This window comes from Ceratotherium simum, chromosome 4, assembly GCF_057802395.1.
Source record: "Ceratotherium simum simum isolate JZ-2026a chromosome 4, ASM5780239v1, whole genome shotgun sequence".
Taxonomy (NCBI): Eukaryota; Metazoa; Chordata; class Mammalia; order Perissodactyla; family Rhinocerotidae; genus Ceratotherium; species Ceratotherium simum.
The window spans coordinates 88,691,453-88,711,896 of NC_141903.1; the positions used below are offsets into that span (position 1 = coordinate 88,691,453).

Sequence of the window (20,444 nt, forward strand, 5' to 3'; positions counted from 1 at the left end):
TAAGAAGAGGGAAATTTGGACACACACACACACACACACACAAAGAGAACGCCATGAGGCAGAGAACAACAGAGGCAGAGATGGAGTGATGCAGCTGCAAACCAAGGACCGCTGGCCACCACCAGAAGCTAGCAAGAGGCAAGGAAGGATTCTCCCCTCCAGGTTTCAGAGGGAGCACTGCCCTGCTGACACCTTGATTTCAGAATTCTAACCTCCAGAACTATAAGAGAACAAATTTCTGTTGTTTTAAGCCACTTAGTTTGTGGTACTTTGTTACAGCAGCCCTCGGAAACTAACAGAGTAGGCATCCCATATTTGACTCTTAGCCTTCCTAGTGGTTTAGGCAAGGAAACAGCCTGTTACATGATCCACAGTGCCCACAGGATTAAAAGGTCCCATTTGTTCATGCGATGCAGAGCTTTTCATGACACGGGAGATCAGAGAATGGTCTTCTCTCTGAGTCCTACAGAAGAAACACTGTGAGATGCAATGGATGACTGTGGTCGATGACATCATGACACTGGCCCTGATAATGAATTTTATGCAGCTGTTTCCTACAAGGTGCCTCACTGAAGGCAGATGGTATGACCCCAAGGGAAAGTTCATTAGGAGCACATAGAGGAACCAGAGGTGAAAGAGGGGACATTACTACCAACCTTATAGAAATAAAAAGGAATACTATGCACAACTGTATACCAACACATGAGATAACTGGGATGGAACAGACAAATTCCTAGAAAGATACAAACTACAAAACTGACTCAAGAAGGAACAGACAATCTGAATAGATCTATAACAAAGGAAGAGATGGAATTAGTAATCTAAAAAACTACCCATAATGAAAAGCCCAGGCCCAGATGGCTTCTCTGTTGAATTCCATCAAACATTTAAAGAAGAATTAATGCCAATTCTTCACAAACTCTTCCAAAAAATAGAAGAGGAAGGAATACTTGTCAATTCGTTTTATGAGGCCAGTACTACGCCGACACCAAAACCAGACAAAACATCACAAGAAAACTACAGACCAAGAGCACATATAGGATGTACCAAAAAAGTGTGTTCCGATTATACAGCTCTATAATTTCATGTCTTTGAGGCAATCTCCATAAACAGTTTTCTCAAGCTGGGTTTTTGATAAGAATTAGATAGCAGATTTCAAGGCTATAATCTCAGTGAAGAATCTGGAAAGCGTGAGCCAGCCCAGTGGCATAGTGGTTAAGTTCATGCACTCCTCTTCAGCGGCCCAGGGTTCACAGGATTGGATCCGAGGGACAGACCTACACACCACTCATCGAGCCATGCTGTGGCAGCGTCCCACATACAAAATAGAGGAGGATGGGCACAGATGTTAGCTCAGGGCCAATCTTCCTCAGCAAAAAGAGGAGGACTGGCAACAGACGTTAGATCAGGGCTGATCTTCCTCACACACACAAAAAGACTCTGGAAAGTAAATACTCTGCATTATCAATGAAATGCAGCTTTTTATGTTTTGCCAACTTCCAGGACAGGGGATGGAAATGAGGTCCTTTTATGAAAATTAAATGTTATTTATTTATTTATTGTTAAATGCATGATGAAAGTTAGGAAAACTGCCACTAGGAAAATAAGAACTGAAGAGTGTTTTTCTTGCTGAAATTTGAACAAAGAATGTGGGGCAAAGAAGAAGAGTTATTAGACGTTTGTAATATATTTTATAATTTGATTTAAAATTTAATTTAAAACCACAAGAAAGAGATGTCAGACTATAGGAAAGTTTAAGCATTGAATCAAACAGAAATGACAGGCTCCTTTTCTCTGGACTTTAAAAATAAATCCAAAACACATCTTGCTAGGATAATCAACATAATTCCAGGAGTCCAAATCCTACCCTTTTGCAGGTCTTGGTTAAATGCTGCCACTTTGGAGAAGATAAAAACAACAACAACAACAAACACACACATAGATACAGAAATTAGATTGGTGGTTACCAGAGGGGATGTGGGGAGCGAGGAGGGTGAAAGGGGTGACTGGGCACATATGTACGGTCATGGATGGTAATTAGTTTTTGGGTGATGAACGCGATGTAGTCTACACAGAAATCGAAATATAATGATGTACACCTGAAATTTATATAATGTTATAAACCAGTGTTACTCACAAAAAAAAGAAATGCTGCCACTTTCAGGAACATGTGGCTGTTCTCAATTCAGTGCGGCACTTGAATATTTCCTCTTACATCATTTTTCACTTTCTTCCTAGAGTTGCATTTGTCTTACTGTCTTACTGGAGTGTAATCTTCTCGAGGGCAGGAATGGTCTCTTGAATCTCCAGACTCTTACTCAGGTTTAGGATTGTGCTTTGCCCATAACCAGCACTTACTAAAAACTGTTCTATGAACTAAGGAAAACAGCACGTATCTCATTACATGGTCTAGTGGTTAAGATCCGGTGCTCTCACTCTGTGACCCAGGTGTTTCCTGGTCAGGGAACCACACCACCCGTCTGTCAGTTGTCATACTGTGGTGGCTGCACATTGCTGTGATGCTGAAAGCTATGCCACCATTATTTCAAATACCAGCCGGGCAACCCATGGTGGACAGGTCTCAGTGGAGCTGACAGGGTAGGAAGAAAGACCTGGCCACCCACTTCCAAAAAAATTGGCCATGAAAACCCTATGAATAGCAGCGGAGCATTGTCGGATAGAGGGCCCGAAAGGTGAGAGGATGGTGCAACAAGACTGGGCAGGGTTCCGCTCTGTTGTACACAGGGCCACTAGGAGTCGGAACCTACTCCGTGGCACTATCAACATTACATGGTAAGTTCAAAACCAAATGGATTTTTAAGGTACTCAGTCATAAAGCCTCTTGTTAAAAGGATTGCCAGATTACAATAAACCTTAAAAATTTGTTTATGAATTAAACCATGAGTAAGAGATAGCTTTTACCTGATTCATTTATACTACTTTTCTTTTAATGAGATGACCACAGCTGTAAGTGTCCTTTTGGGAGAGAACAGTAGTAACCTAACAGTTCACCATCACATTGCAAAATTATCCCTTTGAAGACACCCAACCAGTTTCTTCTGAATCCATTCGTGGAATTGTAAGGAGAAACTCCATTAATGGACTCTGAAATTCTAGTTTATAGAAAGAATAAGGTAAAAAAATAAAAAAAATTACTTGAACCAAAGCATGTAAGGTGGATTGTATTAACGTAACCAGTTATTCCCTGTCCTCCTTTGAAAAGGATGATACAATCTCTGCCCACTGTCATGTGACTTGCAAGGCTTCCCAATGCGAGGAATGTGCTTTCTGGCCCCATTGGCAGCAGGCTTTGTCACGTGACTGGCTTTGGCCAATAGAACGTGAGCTGTTCTACGTTTTAAGAGCTGCACGTGCCAGTGGTGTATAAGAGCCGGTTGTTGCGTTTCCAGAAACTTGGCAAGCCACTTGTTAAACTGCTAGTAGCATGAAATTGGCAACTGTGGGAGTATCATGGAAACAGCAAACACTGCAAACCAGGACTCCTCCTCCCTCAAAGCTGGTTCCAGCACACAGGGGGCATGTCCCAAAAGAGTTGATCTTTCAGCCTGGAGCCTGGAATAAAGGGAACTGGTGGAGCAGAGCCAAAGCTGCCTGCAGCAGACGTAATTTGCTTGGGAAAGGAATCTTTGTTGCTGTAAATCACTGAGTTGTAAAAGTTGTTACCCCAGCATCATCTGTCAAAAGCTGACTAACAAGCAGGCCAGTGTTACTGAGTTTTAGTGAACACCACTGAGCCCCACCTTGCTCTGTCCAGACCTTGGTTGGGGGATTTCTTCTAACAACTTGCGCCATCACACCTTGGACCTGAGAGGACGCAAACTGCCCTCCGAGACTCCAGACGGGAATCCAGGTCTTGGAAGGTTAACGTAAAGCTGTGAAACAAAAATTGTATTTTTAAAATCGCTGAACTATTGCATCATTTTTAAACCTTGGCAAACACAAAGTCTATCGCTCGCGGGCCCGGAGGGTTTAGGAGTGACGCCGCAGCCCCCTCCACCACGGGTCCCACGTGACGGTCCCCCTCCACCCCCGGACGCGGGAATCGGGCGCTGTGTCTTTAAGGGGGCCGCGCGGCGGTTCCGCACCGGACAAGATGTCTGCGGGGTCGCGACGCCCCGCCGCCGCCGCCGCCGCCGCCGCCGCCGCCGCGCCCGGGGAGATGCGGTGAGTGGGCGCGCCCGGGGAGGCCGGCGCCCGCGGCCGGTCGGGGGGGCGCGGCGCGGGGCGGGGCGGGGCGGGGCGGGGCGGCGGGCCCGTCCGCGCAGGCTGGCTGCTGCGGTCGCGGCCGGGCCCCTCGCCGTGCTCGGCCGTCCTCGCTGGCGACCGCCACCCTGCAGAGGCCCCGCGCGGCTTCCTGCAGCCTCGTTATTGCTCCCTCTCCGGCCTCCCCTCAGAAGAGTCACTCGGGAACGTGGGACACCACTGCTCTCCCTTTGTGCAGGTCGCCTCGTGGCGGACTTGGGGCAGTGCGAGCGGCTGGGGGCGCGGGAGCGTCTTTGTCTGACGGACACTCTCCACGTGGCCCACTTCGGGGAGGGGGCCCGGGGGCAGCCAGCTGCTCGACGTGGAGCCCCGCGCAGCCCCCGCGGGGCGCGCACGAGGGGCTGAGCCCCCGGGGCGGGCGCGAGCGGCTGGCTGTGGTTACGCGGACCAGACGCCCAGAGCCGACCCGGCAAAGTTCTTTCTCCCTCCCTGGAAGCCACAATGCTACCTGCCACCACTGGAACTTCTAATTAGCCAACGCTACAAAGATACGGTCTTGAAGAGAAACTGTTGTAAAAACGGCTTAATAAAGGGACATAATTAGGGTAATTATTTTCTGCACTTGGCATTAGTGTATTTTTTGTACACCTTTTTTGGCCAAAAATAGCCTGAGGCAACCGACAATAAAAAGTATACCACAATGTGTAAAAAGCCAAGAGCCAAAACAAGACAGCTCTGAGTTAAAAACCTCTGTGGCACAAGCAGGGCAGCTTTTAATCCCTCTAATTCAGATTAAACTATGTGTTTTATAAGATAAAATGGATCAACACGCTTCTTTTTGGGAACATATGTATTAAATAATGCAGGCCTGACATGAAAGTCCACTTTAGGGCAGAACACGTCACAATTTTCATTTTTAAAAAATGCATTAATAGAGAGTGAGTGTTTCTCGGCCTTTTAGCTAATGGTAGAGGTAGCTGAGAATTTGGCTTATGACCTTTAGAGAACACCTCTGATTCACCAGATAATTAGCTGTGGGTCGAGTACATTTTTTACAGTCCATATGCAACCTTTTCCCAAATTTCTTCATACTTAACCCTTTATTCCCTAACCCAGGTATCCGTACCTCACAGTTTGGAAGCATTTTTACTTCATCTGAGCCTTCAGCCTGGTGATTCTAGACTAATTTTTCTAATTGTCTGGATCTGCTTATAAATAGATTAATACGTGGCAGTAAACTAATATTTCAACAGAGATAACAGGTGACAGATGAATGAATTGTGGTTTCCTTGATACCTCAGTTGTCAAGGCTAATTATCTGTTTTAATCATTATGTTCTGCTTTGAGTCAAGCTACTGGTGGATGAACTAAATGAAAATGTTTTCATTGTTTCCACACAAGTCTGTGTAGATTTCACATCAGTGTGAATTTCCCACCTAAGATCTGGGCTCAACCTGCTGGATTAATCCACATTAGCCTTGACTATGGAAGGACTACAAGTGCTATAATTCATTTGTTATTTGCTTTTGGGAACATTGCCTGGTTCTTTGGCCTTTAGCCTGCCTGATATTTTGTACGTGTACAAGCATAAGTATAAAATAATAAAATTAACTCTTATGGGTGGTTTGTAGGATGATTCTCAATGTTACAGTCATATGGTGTGTGTCTATACCCATATTTATACAAATTATTCATCCAGGTTTTGATCTCTTCCCTTGTTCTCCCTGAATATTGGTATTTAGGGAGAGCATACTGAGGAATATAGGTTTTAATCTGATGGATTATTAGAAGAATAAAACTTCTTCAGAGAACTTCAAATGCAGACGTAATTAATGTGAATTTATCTTCCACAGAGTTACACTTCTTATCATCCCTTCCAGATAATGGATACTAGAATGAAACTCACCATAGAGAGTTCAGAGGCGTGGCACCAACAATATCACTCTCTCCTCTTCCATGAGATAACTAAAATCTACTTTTTCTCCCCTGAAATTGTACTAAAAAATTTCCACTGTTAAATTAATTTCATGCTAGCAGTGCTTTATTTAGCTTCAAGAAATTTTATTTTAAAATACATGCTTGGAAGTCTAGTTAAACAACTAAAGAACTGGAACTTTATTTGTTAGAGTCAGCACTAGTGGTAATGTGTTGTAGTCAATTTTGTACCCTGAGCAGGATGGGAAGGAGGGATGCTGAAGCAGAAGTGTCTGCACTAACGTCTTGTGTTAGGGCCCCCAAGCCCCCTACTTCCTCACTCCTCATGAGTGAACGCTGCTCTGACCTTTCCCACAGGCATCTGAATTATTGCTTGAAGCCTCTCTCCCCACCAGACAGTGGGCTGCAGAGGGCAGGGACTATGTGGTGCTCCCACTGGCATCCTCAGCAGCGAGCACGTGCCCCCTGAGCAGGTGCACAAGAGCATTTGAATGAAAGAGTTGATGCACTGGATGGATGTAAGCAAAATAATCACATTCCTTGGCACCTTTCGGGTAGTTTAAAAACTGTTTAAGGATAAATCAAGGGAGCTCTTATTTTTCATTTTCTTCTTGTTAGTTAACCATACAGTTAATGGAGGTGCATTTTTGCTGGGTATGTGGTCAGGAAGAAATGCCTATCACAAGATTCCAGCTAACCAGACCTCCCTGTCATCTTCTGCCTGAGTAATGAGCAACCTGTTTTGCATGAAGATCAATTTAGGAAGTGAAAATAAATTTGGCTGGGGGTGGGGAGGTGGATCTGTGATTCTTTTTTATTTGCTTTTCATAATAAAAAATCCCCAGCTATCTATTCTATTGAGTAATAGAATGTCAAAGAGAAAAATAAGTGCCTTTTAGCCACTACGATCTTAACGTGGGCATATTTGAGCAGTAAATACTGGTAGCCTCTTTTTGTTCATGCTTTGAATTTATATAGCACTGGAGAGGCCAACAGTGAGATCATTTGCATCATCTGATTTCAGCCACCTGTTTAGAGGCAGATAATCTGATCATTTCCCTTGACAGAAGGGGAGATGGAGACTCGGGTGAGCTGGGGCTAAGAAACGTCAAGACGGGCTCACTTCATTTAATGCAGCGCCCCCTCAGTGTCTGCCCTGTGCCAGGGAGGTGAGTGAGGCAGGTTGCTCTCCCAGTGCATCCTCCGTCTCCTGTGGATATAGAATCTCCCTCTGCGCAGCCAGGGCCCAGCGAACCACCCAACACTGAGTGACCTCACACACGAGGTTCCCTCCAGGGCCAGATGGCAGCGCACTATGCCCCACGGGACTGTCCCCTCCAGCCTCCATCGCTAAGGCTGCCTAGCCCTGCCTGAGCTCACATGCCTGAGGACTGTTTTATAAAATTACCTTTTATTTAGGTATAGACCCTGCCATGTACATGCTTCATCTAAATGTACACCCAGGATGGCCTGCACGCTTTCTTAGTGCCTTGTTTCTTCTCCTTTGTGTTCACCTCTTTCCTTCTCCTCCCACATCAGCTGCCACCCCTCAACCCACAGCGTGTCTCCTTCCTTATTTGTCTTCACATATATCTACAAACTTTATATATCCTATACACATCTGTATATTATTTAATAATGACGAGACCACATATACACGCTTTTCTGCATCTTGCTTGTCTCCCTCAACAGTTCCTCCAGCAATCCCTCCAGGTCATCTGGCAGAGCTCCAGTCCCTCCTTGTCATGGCTGCAACTATTCCCGATGTGGACACACACTATTTACCCAGCCACTCTGCTCCTGATAGGCGCTCCTGTCTCCAGTTTTTGTCATTCTAAATAATACTGCAATAAACATCCTACTACACATTACTTTACGTACTGGTACTTGGAGTTCTACAAAATAGATTCCCAGGAGTGGGATCCCTGATTATATCTCTATTTAATGCATGGAAATTGCCAGGTTGCTTTCCTAAAATCCTGCACATGTCCACTAGTAATGCACGAGCATACCCTTTTCTCTGCGTCCCTTCTGGCTTTGGCTGACAGACGTCTTCGTTTTTGTTAGTGTGATGGATCGAAAATGAGACCTTATTGTTACTTTAATAGCACTTCCCTGAATATAAGTTATTTTGTGTGTCTTTTCACAAATTTCCCGGCCATTTGATTGCTCTTAGGTCATCTGCCTACTCATATTTCTTGCCCATTTTTCTGCTGGGTGTTTTGTCCTTTTCTTGGCAGTTTGTAAGAGCTCTTTGCATGTTAGGGTGGTAGCTGATGATTCTAAGGCTTCTCTCCCAAGCCAAGATGGCTTCTCTCCCTCTGCCCTGTACGGGCAGTTGAAATGAGCTCAGGGGTTGTTTAGCAGAGCTAGGAAGGCTGTTATGACTTGTGGCCACAGACTGCTGGTCACTCCTTAGATACTGTGTCTGAGCAGAAGAGTGTATTGAGCCAGAATGTAGCTGGGCGGAGGACTGAGAAGGTGAGGCAGTTCTGTACCGTGCTGCCTTCCACTGGTTGAGACCTCCGAGAGCGAAGGCCTGCCAAGGCAGAGGACGTCCCTCTGCCGCCCTCGCAGGGGCAGCCCTGTGCTGGCCGACATTTGTGGTGCTGCTTGTCCCTGGCTCAGTTGAGGCGTTCCACTAAGTCTAAAGGATTAAGACATCAAAATCAGTGCTTCTGGGCCGGCCCCGTGGCTTGGTGGTTAAGTGAGTGCGCTCCACTGCTGGCGACCCGAGTTCGGATCCCGGGCTCCCACCGGCGCACTGCTTCTCCGGCCATGCTGAGGCCGCGTCCCACATGCAGCAGCTAGAAGGATGTGCAGCCATGACACACAACTATCTACTGGGGCTTTGGGGGGAAAAAATAAATAAATAAAATCTTTAAAAAAAAAAAAAAAAAATCAGTGCTTCTCAGCCTTGTTTCCAGCGTAACTCTTGTAACAGATGGCATTCACGTATGTGGCACTCCTCTGGGTATCCCAGATTTTGAAGAAACTTAGAGACATCTTGCAGGGAGGAAAAGCATGACAGTAACGGCCACCTCTGGAACTTTTAGAGGCATATCAGTAATGATTACTCTCAGACTTTGGCACAGGTAAGAGAGTCTGCAGCTTATGTACAGTTTTCAACCAGCAGCTCAAGAAAGCATATCAGAATGCAATGCGATAATCTTGATATTATAGAAAAACATTAAATCTCTTTTAATTTATAAAATAAATACAGGGATTCATAATACTATTCTCTCCACTTTTGTATATGTCTATTAACAAAAAAAGGAACTCGGGAAAGATAAGATTCTAAAATAGAAGGAATGGAATTCTAAAAAAAGAAAAAAGTGTAGAAAAAATTTTAGGTAAAGTTGGATAAGAAAAAACATTTCTAAGACTAAAATCTGGTTCTGTTTACTAACCCTAATGTTACATAACCATAATGTTTACTAACCATAAAAAAAATTATCCTTGAAGGTAGTCTGTAACTCCCCTCTTTGTCCCACCACTCCTGCTTTGGGGACTTGGGCTATTTAATAAATCTCTTGGGGGGCCGGCCCAGTGGCACAGGTGGTTAAGTGCGTGTGCTCCGCTGCAGCGGCCCAGGGTTCGCCGGTTCAGATCGCGGGTGCGCACCTACGCACTGCTTGGCAAGCCTTGCTGTGGCGGCGTCCCATATAAAGTGGATGAAGATGGGCATGGATGTTAGTCCAGGGCCAGTCTTCCTCAGCAAAAAAAGAGGAGGATTGGCAGATGTTAGCACAGGGCTGATCTCACAAAAAAAATAAATAAAAAATAAATCTCTTAGGGGAAATCTAGCCTTTAATTTCTAAAGACCTTTTATACTAATTGGCCATCATAAGTAACCATATTCAAATCAATGCCTATTGCATCAGAAGATCTGTAAATAGCTATTTCTTTTGTTAGAAGAGGCCTGGTACTTTTTTGATGATTCTGGTAAATTCGTTATCTTTTTTTAAAATGAGAGAGAGATGTTAAATGTCATGCCAGATCCTAGTGGACTTGCTTGGTGGGAAAAAAATGATGAGGTTTAGAAAACTGGAGTGCATCTGTAACAAGACTATTAGCAACTGAATGAAAAGCTTACACTAAATACTACTATTATTACAGCAACTTATTTTTCCTGTTCTCATCTTTGTCTTCAGTCATTCCTAGTTGCATTTAACAAGAGAGATTCTGGAACTTTATCATCTCATTGCTAACGGAGCCAGCACTGGCTATCTCACTGTGCATCATTCTCCCAAATTGGCCTTGATCTTCTCCTGAAATAAGTTCTCAGATGAGCTCCAAGAGTCTCTCAGGTGTTCTCTTATTATTTTTAAACTTTCAAAGCAAATTTGTCTAGAATCACACATCGGGTCCTTTGTGAAGTTATTTCCTAAAGAATAAACTTCACCTTTCTATACCTCTTGTTTGATAGGTTATCACAGTGGTAAACTGTTTCCTAATAGAAAAGACTTTGAATGATAGTCATTGCATTGCGTTTGGATCCCTTTAACACAGATATTTTGTTGGACAAAGCAAGAAGCTATTGCTTTTCTTTCTTTTTCTTCCTTAATCAAAAGTATTGCCCAAGCTTTGTATCTTGCAAATATATAGAGGGGGCTATTTAGTTGGGATGAGCAATATAGAAAACTAATTTTATTTGTTTTATGACTCCAGCACCTATGAGAGTGTCTGAAAAAATGAACACCAGAAGGATATGGCGCTAGCCAGTATTCGTAGCATCTTGAAGGCTGTTGAATTGAATTCCTTTTGCTCAGCTGCCTGTCCTCTGAATTTACTCCTAGCACACTGCTGACAGTCATGCTGCAGTTTCTACCTGAGAACTGGGTTGGCAGGAAACCCTGAGGCAATGAGGACATGGCCCACCACCTAATTTAAAGGTAAAAGTTTAGAAAGCTGCTTTGTATATTGCTATTTCCTAAATGTGCATATTTTAAAAACATTTTAATGGCTTTTGGTACTGCGAATTTTCTCATAAGCACATTGTTTTTAAAATCACGAAAACAAAGATGTTTTTATCTGGAAAAAGTACCATCATTGAAAGCTTTTTAAAAGGCTTTTCACTGCTGGCACTATTGCCCCTGAAGTTTAAGAAACAAAGTTTTCATTCCTAAAGCTTTCTTTTCCGCTCCTTTCTCAAGTTTGCTCTGGAACGCTGAGAGAAGAATACAAAAGGGAGCCCTGCTCTTATTCTGAAGAGAAAAGACTAACTTTTGTAGCAGAGAAAGGAGACTGCTTACAACTAAGTACATGGGGCTCGGATTTAGCTAGTTCTTTCCATTTAGGAGCCTTGGCTGCCCATTTTTACTGTAAGTACTTGTAGGCTGGGGACCCATTCGATTTCTAAGAGAATTCCCAGTTAAGAAAAGAGGGCTAGACGTCCTTATATTTTTCCTGAGGAATCAACAGCTAATAATACTGAAAAAGAAAGCCAGGTATTTACCCAAAGTAACCACAGGATTTTTACCTGTAATACAGGGAGGCATGGTTCTTCACAGGCTAACTATAGGCACAGAGGTTGAGAGTGTGTGCATGTATCTATCTAACTTGCTCGTCGTTGTGCTTACCCCTTCTCGCGCGGGAGCAGACGCTGCAGACGATGCGGAGTGGCGAGCCGGCGGTGACCATGGACGAGAGCGGCGGGCCGGCCGAGGCCGCGGCGCAGGGCGGCCCGTGCCCGGGGCTGGCTCCCGCGCCTCCCGGCCGCCTGGGGGCGCCGTACTCCGAGGCCTGGGGGTACTTCCACCTGGCGCCGGCGCGCCCGGGCCACGCGGCGGGCCGCCGGGCCACCTGCCGGCTGTGCGGGGAGCAGGTGAGCGGCGGCGCGGGCCTGCAGGCGGGCACGCCGGCGCTGTGGGAGCACCTGAAGAGGGCGCACCGGCGGGAGCTGGAGGAGGGCGCCGCCCGCCGCTCGCCGCCCGGCCCCGGGCCCGCCGCGGCCGCCGAGGGCGAGTGGGCGCGCCTGCTGGAGCAGATGGGCGCGCTGGCCGTGCGCGGCAGCCTGCGGGAGCGCGAGCTGGCGCGGCGCGAGGCGGCCGTGGAGCAGGGCGAGCGCGCCCTGGAGCGCCGGCGGCGGGCCCTGCGGGAGGAGGAGCGCGCGGCGGCCCGGGCGCGGCGGGAGCTGCAGGCCGAGAGAGAGGCGCTGCAGGCGCGGCTGCGGGAGGTCAGCCGCCGCGAGGGCGTCTTGGCCGCGGCCGCTGCTCCGCCGCAGACTCCGCTCAAAGAGGAGCCCGAAGGGGAGAGGGACGGCTACCTGATCACGAAGGTCCTCCTGTAGGTTCCGGCCGCTCCCACCACCCCATGCCAGCGCTACTCCAGTGTGGTCCGCGGACAGCGTCTTCAGCATCACCTGGGAGCTGAATCTCAGGCCCGAGGCCGCCCTGCGGAATCGGAATCTCCAAATGTGGGGCTTTGAGAAGCACTTCGGAAGCTAGAGTAGAACCCAAAGTCACTTCCGCTCTGGGGGGGCCCGGAGCGCAACCTCCAGCAGCCTCCTTTGCTGTGGGCGTCTAGTGGCCATTCGTGTGGGGCTGGGCTTCCTCCGAGTGCCTTGGGGAATGAGCGCTCCAGCAGCCTGTGGGCCCAGATCACCCAGAGCTATGGCCACCGTGCACCTGTGACTTCGAAGGACAGAAGCTTCCTTACACACCAAAGACTATCACACCATGTGCCTGTACACCAGCAGGGCAACCCAGGGTGGAGGGTGCATGGAAATGAGGACAAAGCATTTTATCCAGGAGAGTTTTACTCATTTCCTAATGAGTGAGTCTTTGATGGGTAGTTGTTGCCCAACACGAAGTTCTGAAAAGAGGGCCACTGATTACCCTCCCCATCTCTGTGCCTCCTCAAGGCTGTCCCAGAGAGGCCCTCTGTTACTCCCCAAAAGGCCAAGTGCACCCTCCCTCTCCCCAGCTTGTCTTCTCTCCCCCGTCCAGACCTCGTGGCAGCTGTGGTAAGCCTCCCCACTTTTCCACCTCACACCTCCTGCCGCAGGACTAGCAAGACTTGACCTCATCCTCTCGTTGGTGGGAGGAGCGCTTCCTTCCCCACAAGTCTCCACAGCCCTCACTTGTGGGCCAAAGGAGAAGGCTCCCTGCCACCTAAGGCCACCTCTTCCTCTCACTGGGCCTTTGCTCCATTGGTGTTCCTCCTTTCCTCTGTCTCATTCCCTCCCTTTCTCCAGACTCTTCCTCTTCCTCAGCAACACCCAGGCTCCGTTGTTCTGAAAAGAGGAACTCCCCCAGCCTGGATGCTCCCGACGGAACAGCATTCAAGGAGGGTTGAGTAGACCTTGCTGCTATACTTCCTCCCTATTCTTTACTCCTTTACTCCACGGTCAGCTTTTCATGCTACACTGGACTCTGAGAGGCCACCACCATCTCCCAATGGCCAAATGTGATGATTTATTTTCAGCCTTCATTTTGCTCAATCTCTCCCTTCTTGAAATTTCTCCTTTGGTAAGTGGAATTTGCTTTTCCTCCACAGAATTCCTTTTCCTGATGTAGACTAGTTCTCAAACAATTTTTCTTCAGGTCTCTTTTTTTTCTCATTATTTTACATTGAAAATTTTCAAGCATCCATGAAAAGTTGAAAGGCCAGTACAATGAATATTCATATAAACCCTCCACCTAGACTGAACAATTGTTAACATTTTGCCATATTTAATTTTTTTGCCCTCCACCCCATACATGCACGACATTTCATCCCTATTTCAGCATTTATCTCCTAAGAATAAAGACATGATTCTACATGATTACAATTTCTTAATAGCCTCTAATATAGAATCCTTAATCAAAATTCCCCAGTTGTCCCAAGAATGTCTTTTTATCTTGTTTTAAAAACAGAGTCCAATCAAGGTTATACATTACTTTTGATTCTTACTCTCTAGTCTCTTTTAGTCTAGAACAACCCCCTTACTATTTTTTTCCATGACATTTATTTTTGAAGAGTCCCGACCATCTGTCTTATAGAATGTCCTATATTCTGGATTTGTCTGATTGTTTCCTTAGGCTAATTTGTGCACTCACTCTCGGCTCATCCGCCTGTAGAGCTACAGTCATCTCTTCTGTGCCAGTGACTCCTGAATAATCCATCCATGAGTGTTCTCTTGGCTCTGACCTTCATGTGCAATCAATCCCCTGCTGCATGTCTCACCTCTGCTTGCATAACCTGCGGCTACAGGTGGAACGGATGAAGCTGTTCAACTCTGCGTCCCCACCCCTCATCCAAGAACTAACATTTACTGGGCACTTAAATGTATCGAGCACACACTGCACACTTGACATGTATTATCTCACTTGATTCTCATAGCAGCTCCATGGGGAGGTATTAATACTATGCCCATTTTACAGCTAAGGAAACTGAGATAGAGTTAAGTAGTTTGTACAAGGTCACAGCTGGTAGGTAGAGCTGGGATCTGAATCCAGTGTCTACCTCCAGACGCCATGCTCCCAGCTGCTGTACTGTCTCCCTTGTTACTCAGTCACCGGGCTGACACCTGTTTCCTTCCTAACTCCAGTTCCAGGTAGTATCATCAGTGACATAAACATGTACATGGGCCAGGGCTGTGCTAAATGCTTTACAAGTATTATTGCCTACCACGCAGCAACCACATGATAGAACTGCTGTTATGCCCATTTTATAGACAAGGAGACAGGCCCAGGGGAGCTTAAGTAATGTCTTCACAGTCACACAGCTGCTAAGAGGCAGAGTGGGATTTGAACTCTAGATCCTAAGCCCCTGATCTACTGAGTGTATTTCTACAAAATATCACACCTGTCTTCCTTCTGATGCCACCTGCCAAGCACAGGCCCCATTTATCATTCATCTGGGGTTCATCTTCCCATCCTTGTCTTCCTCCACTGTCCCCTGCCTAACACTCAGCTTGGCCAAAGGAACTGTCCCAAGCCAACATTGATCATACACGTTTTCTGCTCAAAAGCCCCCCAAGATCACCCATCATCTACAAGCTTGGCCCTTGTGGCTTGACATTCAAGTTCCCCCGCCCCGTGCCAGTCTTATCTGTCCCTCCTTCGTACACTGTAAGCTCCAGCCAAACTGCACGCCTTGTTCTTCCTCACATGCCCTGGTCTTGGCACCTCTATGCCTCTGTTCACCTTCCTTCCACTTAAAAAGCCCCTTCAATTCTGAGTATGAGAAATCCCACCATTTTCTAAGACCAAGCCCAAATTCAACTGCCTACATGAAGCTTTCCTTGATTCCTCCTTGGTTAGTCGATTCCTTACTTCTCTGACTCGCATAGCATTTTTGTATCTCACAACCCTTAGAACAGGCAATCTAGCATAGGGCTTTATGGGTTCTTGTATAACTCCCTTGCCAGATCTTGAGGCTTTGGAGACAGGGATGGAGTTTACTCCTTCTACTCCCACAGTGCCTTGCAGATAATAGCTGCTCAAATATTTGAGGCATTTAACCCACTCAATGTGTTTAAGATTTTTACAAGTTAGCTTTCCCATAGTTACTAATATAATTATTCATTTAATTCTCTGAGTAGAATTCATAACAGAAAAAAATAGCCTAAAAGGAAATAGCAGTAATAATCTTTTTAAAGCTGTTTAGTCAATAAAAATTTAAGAAGTGTCAGTTATTGGGTTGTTTGATTTGAATCCCATCAACTGTTCTAGTATGTCATTATCAGGAATTTTTTTCTTAAAATTATTATTTTTTCGTTATACAAGTAACACAAATGCAATGTCCCAATCTAGGAAGAACAGCAGGAAAAAAAAAAATCCCCCACAGTCCTGTTACCTTGGTAAAATAGCTATTAACATTTTAATGTAGTTTGTCTCTTGCAATTTTTACATTACTCTAATAAGAAGTTATTTCTCTTAAGTATTGAAATTTAACTTCGTAATGTGGATTTATAAGTTGGGCTATAAGGTCTAAATCTGGACTTTTTATAAAAAGAAAAAAACTTCTACAAATGTTATTCTTCTATTTCACCAATTGTTAGAACTATTAAAATAAGCCAAGATTTACTTTTAGAATCTTAACCTCTCCCTCAAGAAAGGTAGCTAATGGGAGCGCCAATCGCCTGTTCCAGGGCGGGAGAGCAATTAGCCTGACTGGTGACTGAGTGCTGGTGGTGGGAGTGAAGAGATTTTACTTTCTGCGTTATACACTTCTGCACTGTTATAATTTTTTATACCGAGCGTGAATACTTTTATAATAATTTACATTTTGCACATGAAAAATCCTCACCATTAGCATTCAGCTTTCTTAGTTAGAATAAAGGAAACCTCTAACACAAGGACTAATATAATCCTCACTTCCATAAAAGCCTAGAAAGAAATGTAGCCCTTATCCAGTCCAACTCTATCATCTGACGGAGGAGAAAAATGAGTCCCAGGGTGGCCTGTCCCGTCAGGAGACAGTGGCTATGGCGGCTCACCTGACTCCAGCCTCCTCAACAGCTATGCTGCTGCTTTGGCCTTGAGGGCTTCTGCTGGCTCACCTGGCAAAGCACAAGGGCTATCAGAACCAACCAGCTCAGCTGGCACCCTGAAGTCAGCTATGCCACGCACAGGTGGGTTCTGGGTATTACAGAGGCCTCTCTGGCTATGACACTTTGCTCTCAGCGCGTTGTCACTGCAAATAGGTGACAGTGACACACCGCACCTATATCGGCAGCACTTCCTTGATTTAGGTGATAGCTTGCTAATCGCACCACCCAGGTGCTGCCTTTGAGAGCAGTGCATGCACTGCATTAGCAAGGTGCATGGCTGGAATTAGGATGCTGGAATCAGACTGCCCTGAACCCAACTCCTGAACTCCTGCCATGAAGTAAAGTGATCAGTCACTTCTTTAGGTTGAAATGTGGCAGGGAAGAGGGGGTGTGGGCCAAGGTTGAAACAACTAGGGCCCTGTACACACCCAAGTTGTCATCCTTGGAGGCTGGAGAATGGGAGGGTTGACTTGGTTTGGGCTGAGTTTCTACTTTACATAGCTATCCATGTCTTTAATGTCTCAGAAGGGATTCATAAACACTGGGCTTTTGTTTTTGTTTTGTTTTGCTGCCATGGACTCATTAGGGAATTCTATTTCTAAAGGTTTGAACATCTTACCTTTTCGCAACCTGAATCTGCTCCTTTGTTTGGAAAATGGATGAGGTGATCATTAAGGTCCCTTTGGCTCTAATATGCTATGATTACATGAAATACAATGAAACAGCAACCAGCCTTGGAGTGAATCAGTTGCTCTGTTTAATTGGATTTTCTCCTTAACTGCAGATTTAGAAGAAAATGTTGAAAGTCATATATATATGCTTATTATTAAAAATAATAGTAGTATACCAAACTTCTTCCACAGTACTGAGGTAGCATCAGATTCACCACCTAGAACTGAAAGTGTGTGCAGAGCAATGAGCATGCTCTCCATACTAGACTCTCTGTCCTCACAACACCCTGCAGGCAGGGCAAGTATAACTGGCCATGTTTTACAGGTGAGGCTCCACACGTCAGCAAGGAGAAGTGACCGTCTGAAGACCACACAGCTACTAAGCAGTAGATTGGAGCCTGGAGCTCAATCCCTGGATCTCAGTCACACCTGGGGCCAACAGTTGTGCATCCTTCCATGCCTCTCCTTTGGCCCACCTCTTCAGCGGTGCTGGGATATCTGGATCCTAGCCTGAGTGCTCGCTGACACTTGGGTTGGTGTTGGCTACTCCCGCCAGGAGCTCTGGTGCTGGAGGTAAGCCAGCCAGCTTTCCTAGACGAGGCAAGGCTGGCCTTTGTATCAGTTCCTCATTGCTGCTGTGACAAAGTACCACAAACTCAGTGGCTTAAAACACAAATGTATTATCTTACAGTTCTGCAGGTCAGAAGTCCAAAATGGATCTCAAAAGGTGGGCAGGGCTGTGTTCCTTTCTAAAGGCTCCAGGAGAGAACGCATTTTTTGCCTTTTCCAGCTTCTAGAGCTGCCCACATTCTTTGGCTTGTAGCCCCTTCCATCTTCAAGGCCAGCAAGGGCCTGTGTTTCTCACATTGCATCACTCTGCCTCCCTCTTCCACATTTAAAGGACACTCTCCTTATCTTAAGGTCAGTTGGTTAGCAACCTAATTCTATCTGCAACTTTAATTCTCCCCTGCCTAATAACATATTGATAGATTCCAGGGATTAAGACATGACATCTTTGGGGGCCGCATTATTCTGCCTACCACAACATTATATTGCCCGGCCCAGTCGGGGAAGAGTTTGGGGAAGGTGAGAAAGTCATGTGCTTGATGGGAAGCCTGTCTTCCCCAGAAATCAATACTTTAGTGGGGGTCCCAATCTTTCCCCTCATATCTTAGTCTCTCTGCCCAGTGCAGGGAGCACTTAGCCTTTTCTGAGACAGAGAGCTGGAAGGTGGGTATGAAGGATGCCTCTGGGGGGAAATCAGAGGCCTCCATAGTTCTGAGAACATTGTAAATTTGTGCACTGACTAGGACCCTGCTGACTTGGAAGGCCGGGTGGTGACATGTGAGGAGTTCATCAAGCCTTTGGAGCCAGATGTGAATTAAAGTCTAAGCTTCCAACCACGTATGTTAGGTGTCACCTTGGCAGCCACCTTAAGCCCTCTAAAACCCAGTTTCCTCATCAGTAAAATGAGGATAACACATACCTTACAGAGATGTTATCAGGATTAAGTGAGTTATTTAGGCAAATTCTGACATATAGTTTAAACTCAATAACTATGACTTCTATTTCTTTTACTTATCTGAATGGGAGCTCATAACCAATCCAAAGGACCTCGGAATGAGCAGGTTCCCAGGGATGATTCCTGAGAGCAGCTGCAGGCAAGCCACAAAGGTTTGCCCAGTCATTTTCCTTCATGATAGAACTATTTCTCTGTCAGAATATAAACTTCATACCTGATTTGCCAAATGAACTAATCCAGTCAAAACTCAAGATGACTTGTGCATACAAAGTAATCTGACCAATCTTACAAGTAAACATATCAAAACCTACCCATCTAAGTACTTTTCCCTTCAGAGTAGTCACCCTGGGAAACTACATAGTAATTCCAAAAATGCTTCCATGCTTAAAACATTTCTGGAACTCCTCTTTTAGAGTAGCTCTCAGAGTCTCTGGCACATTCTTTAAAACATCCTTAAATTGGCAAATATTACCTCTCCAAGAAAAATTTGATTTTTTAAAAGAGCTGCCAGTTATTCAAAGCCGTCTGGTGAATATGGTAAATGATTAACCAGATTAACTTTTCTGGTTAATAAGCTGTGATTATAATAAAGCAATGGTAATTATTTTTGTGTGGCTCATAAATTGGCCTTGATAGTGTTGTATATTAAGGTTAAGTAAAGGTAGCATGGTCATAGTAGAGATTAAAGTCCATTTTAGTGGGTTTATGATGTGAATGAGTTCAGAGAGCACTGGGAGTCATTACATATTTAAATAGTAATAAATGTTTCTTTTTATGAAAATCTTAATTATGACATTCTCTGAAATCTGATTTCATAGTATTAAAATGAAAGCTTTAAGGAAAAGCATTAAATGTTAATGAAAGTTTTATTATTTCAGTATATATTCTCTTGGGCCTTTGGTCAAGATAAGTAACGATCAGATGAATGAGCTGGCAACCTTCCTGGCCTCTGAAGTCTACTAGTAATTGGAAGCTAAGTAACACATCGTCACATGTTTAAATACATTTAATAATATTCCACCAACTTCTCCCTGTCTTTTGCTTTCTGGGCAATGAAATACCATAGCATTTTAACATAGATGAAGAAGGCTAGTTTTCACTGTTTTTTTTTTTTTTTTGAGGAAGATTGGCCCTGAGCTAACATCTGTTGCCAATCTTACTCTTTTCTTCTTTTTTCTTCCCAAAGCCCCCAGTACATAATTGTATATGCTAGTCATAGGTACTTCTATGTGGGACACCACCTCAGCATGGTGAGCAGGTCCATGCCCAGGATCCGAACCGGCGAACCCCAGGCCACTGAAGCAGAATGTGTGAACCCAACCACTGCACTACTGGGCATGCCCCGAAAGCTAGCTTTTTCTTGGAAGAATTTCGGAAAACGCATTCTTACTCAGCAGGAAGAAGACACTGTCTGCCTCCATTCACATTAACTTCCCCAAGTGTGTCTGCTCCTCATCCTCCAGGGACTTGCTGATGTACACGTTCCCCATCAACTCCAAGTTCCAGTGACCTGATTCATGTTGCTTTGTTTTTGGTACTTTAATGATTTATTGTTCAGATTTAGAACCACAAAATCCAAATGTCTGAGCAGGCAGAGTTACTATTCTTCTCA

General features: G+C 45.3%; 1 protein-coding gene and 1 non-coding gene across 3 annotated transcripts; both read left to right on the forward strand.

The window, feature by feature from the left end:
• Positions 1 to 3,436: 3,436 nt before the first annotated feature.
• On the forward strand, positions 3,437 to 17,370 carry ZBED3 (zinc finger BED-type containing 3). 2 transcript variants are annotated; one of them, XM_087430143.1, is made up of 3 exons: positions 3,437 to 4,185; positions 10,959 to 11,054; positions 11,762 to 17,370. In XM_087430143.1, exon 3 carries the CDS (start codon positions 11,774 to 11,776, stop codon positions 12,449 to 12,451), a length of 678 nt encoding a protein of 225 aa, XP_087286269.1. In that variant the 5' UTR covers positions 3,437 to 4,185; positions 10,959 to 11,054; positions 11,762 to 11,773; the 3' UTR covers positions 12,452 to 17,370. The 2 variants fall into 2 exon arrangements, with proteins under 2 accessions (XP_087286269.1, XP_087286270.1); XM_087430144.1 differs by lacking the exon at positions 3,437 to 4,185 and adding an exon at positions 4,304 to 4,829.
• On the forward strand, positions 8,626 to 8,763 carry LOC147917360 (small nucleolar RNA SNORA47). The gene has a single exon (XR_015552121.1). It is a non-coding gene; the product is annotated as a small nucleolar RNA SNORA47 (small nucleolar RNA).
• Positions 17,371 to 20,444: the final 3,074 nt, after the last annotated feature.

Coding starts and splice junctions, on each gene's coding strand:
- ZBED3 (XM_087430143.1), top strand. CDS start 11,774: ATGCGGAGTGGCGAGCCGGCGGTGACCATGGACGAGAGCGGCGGGCCG.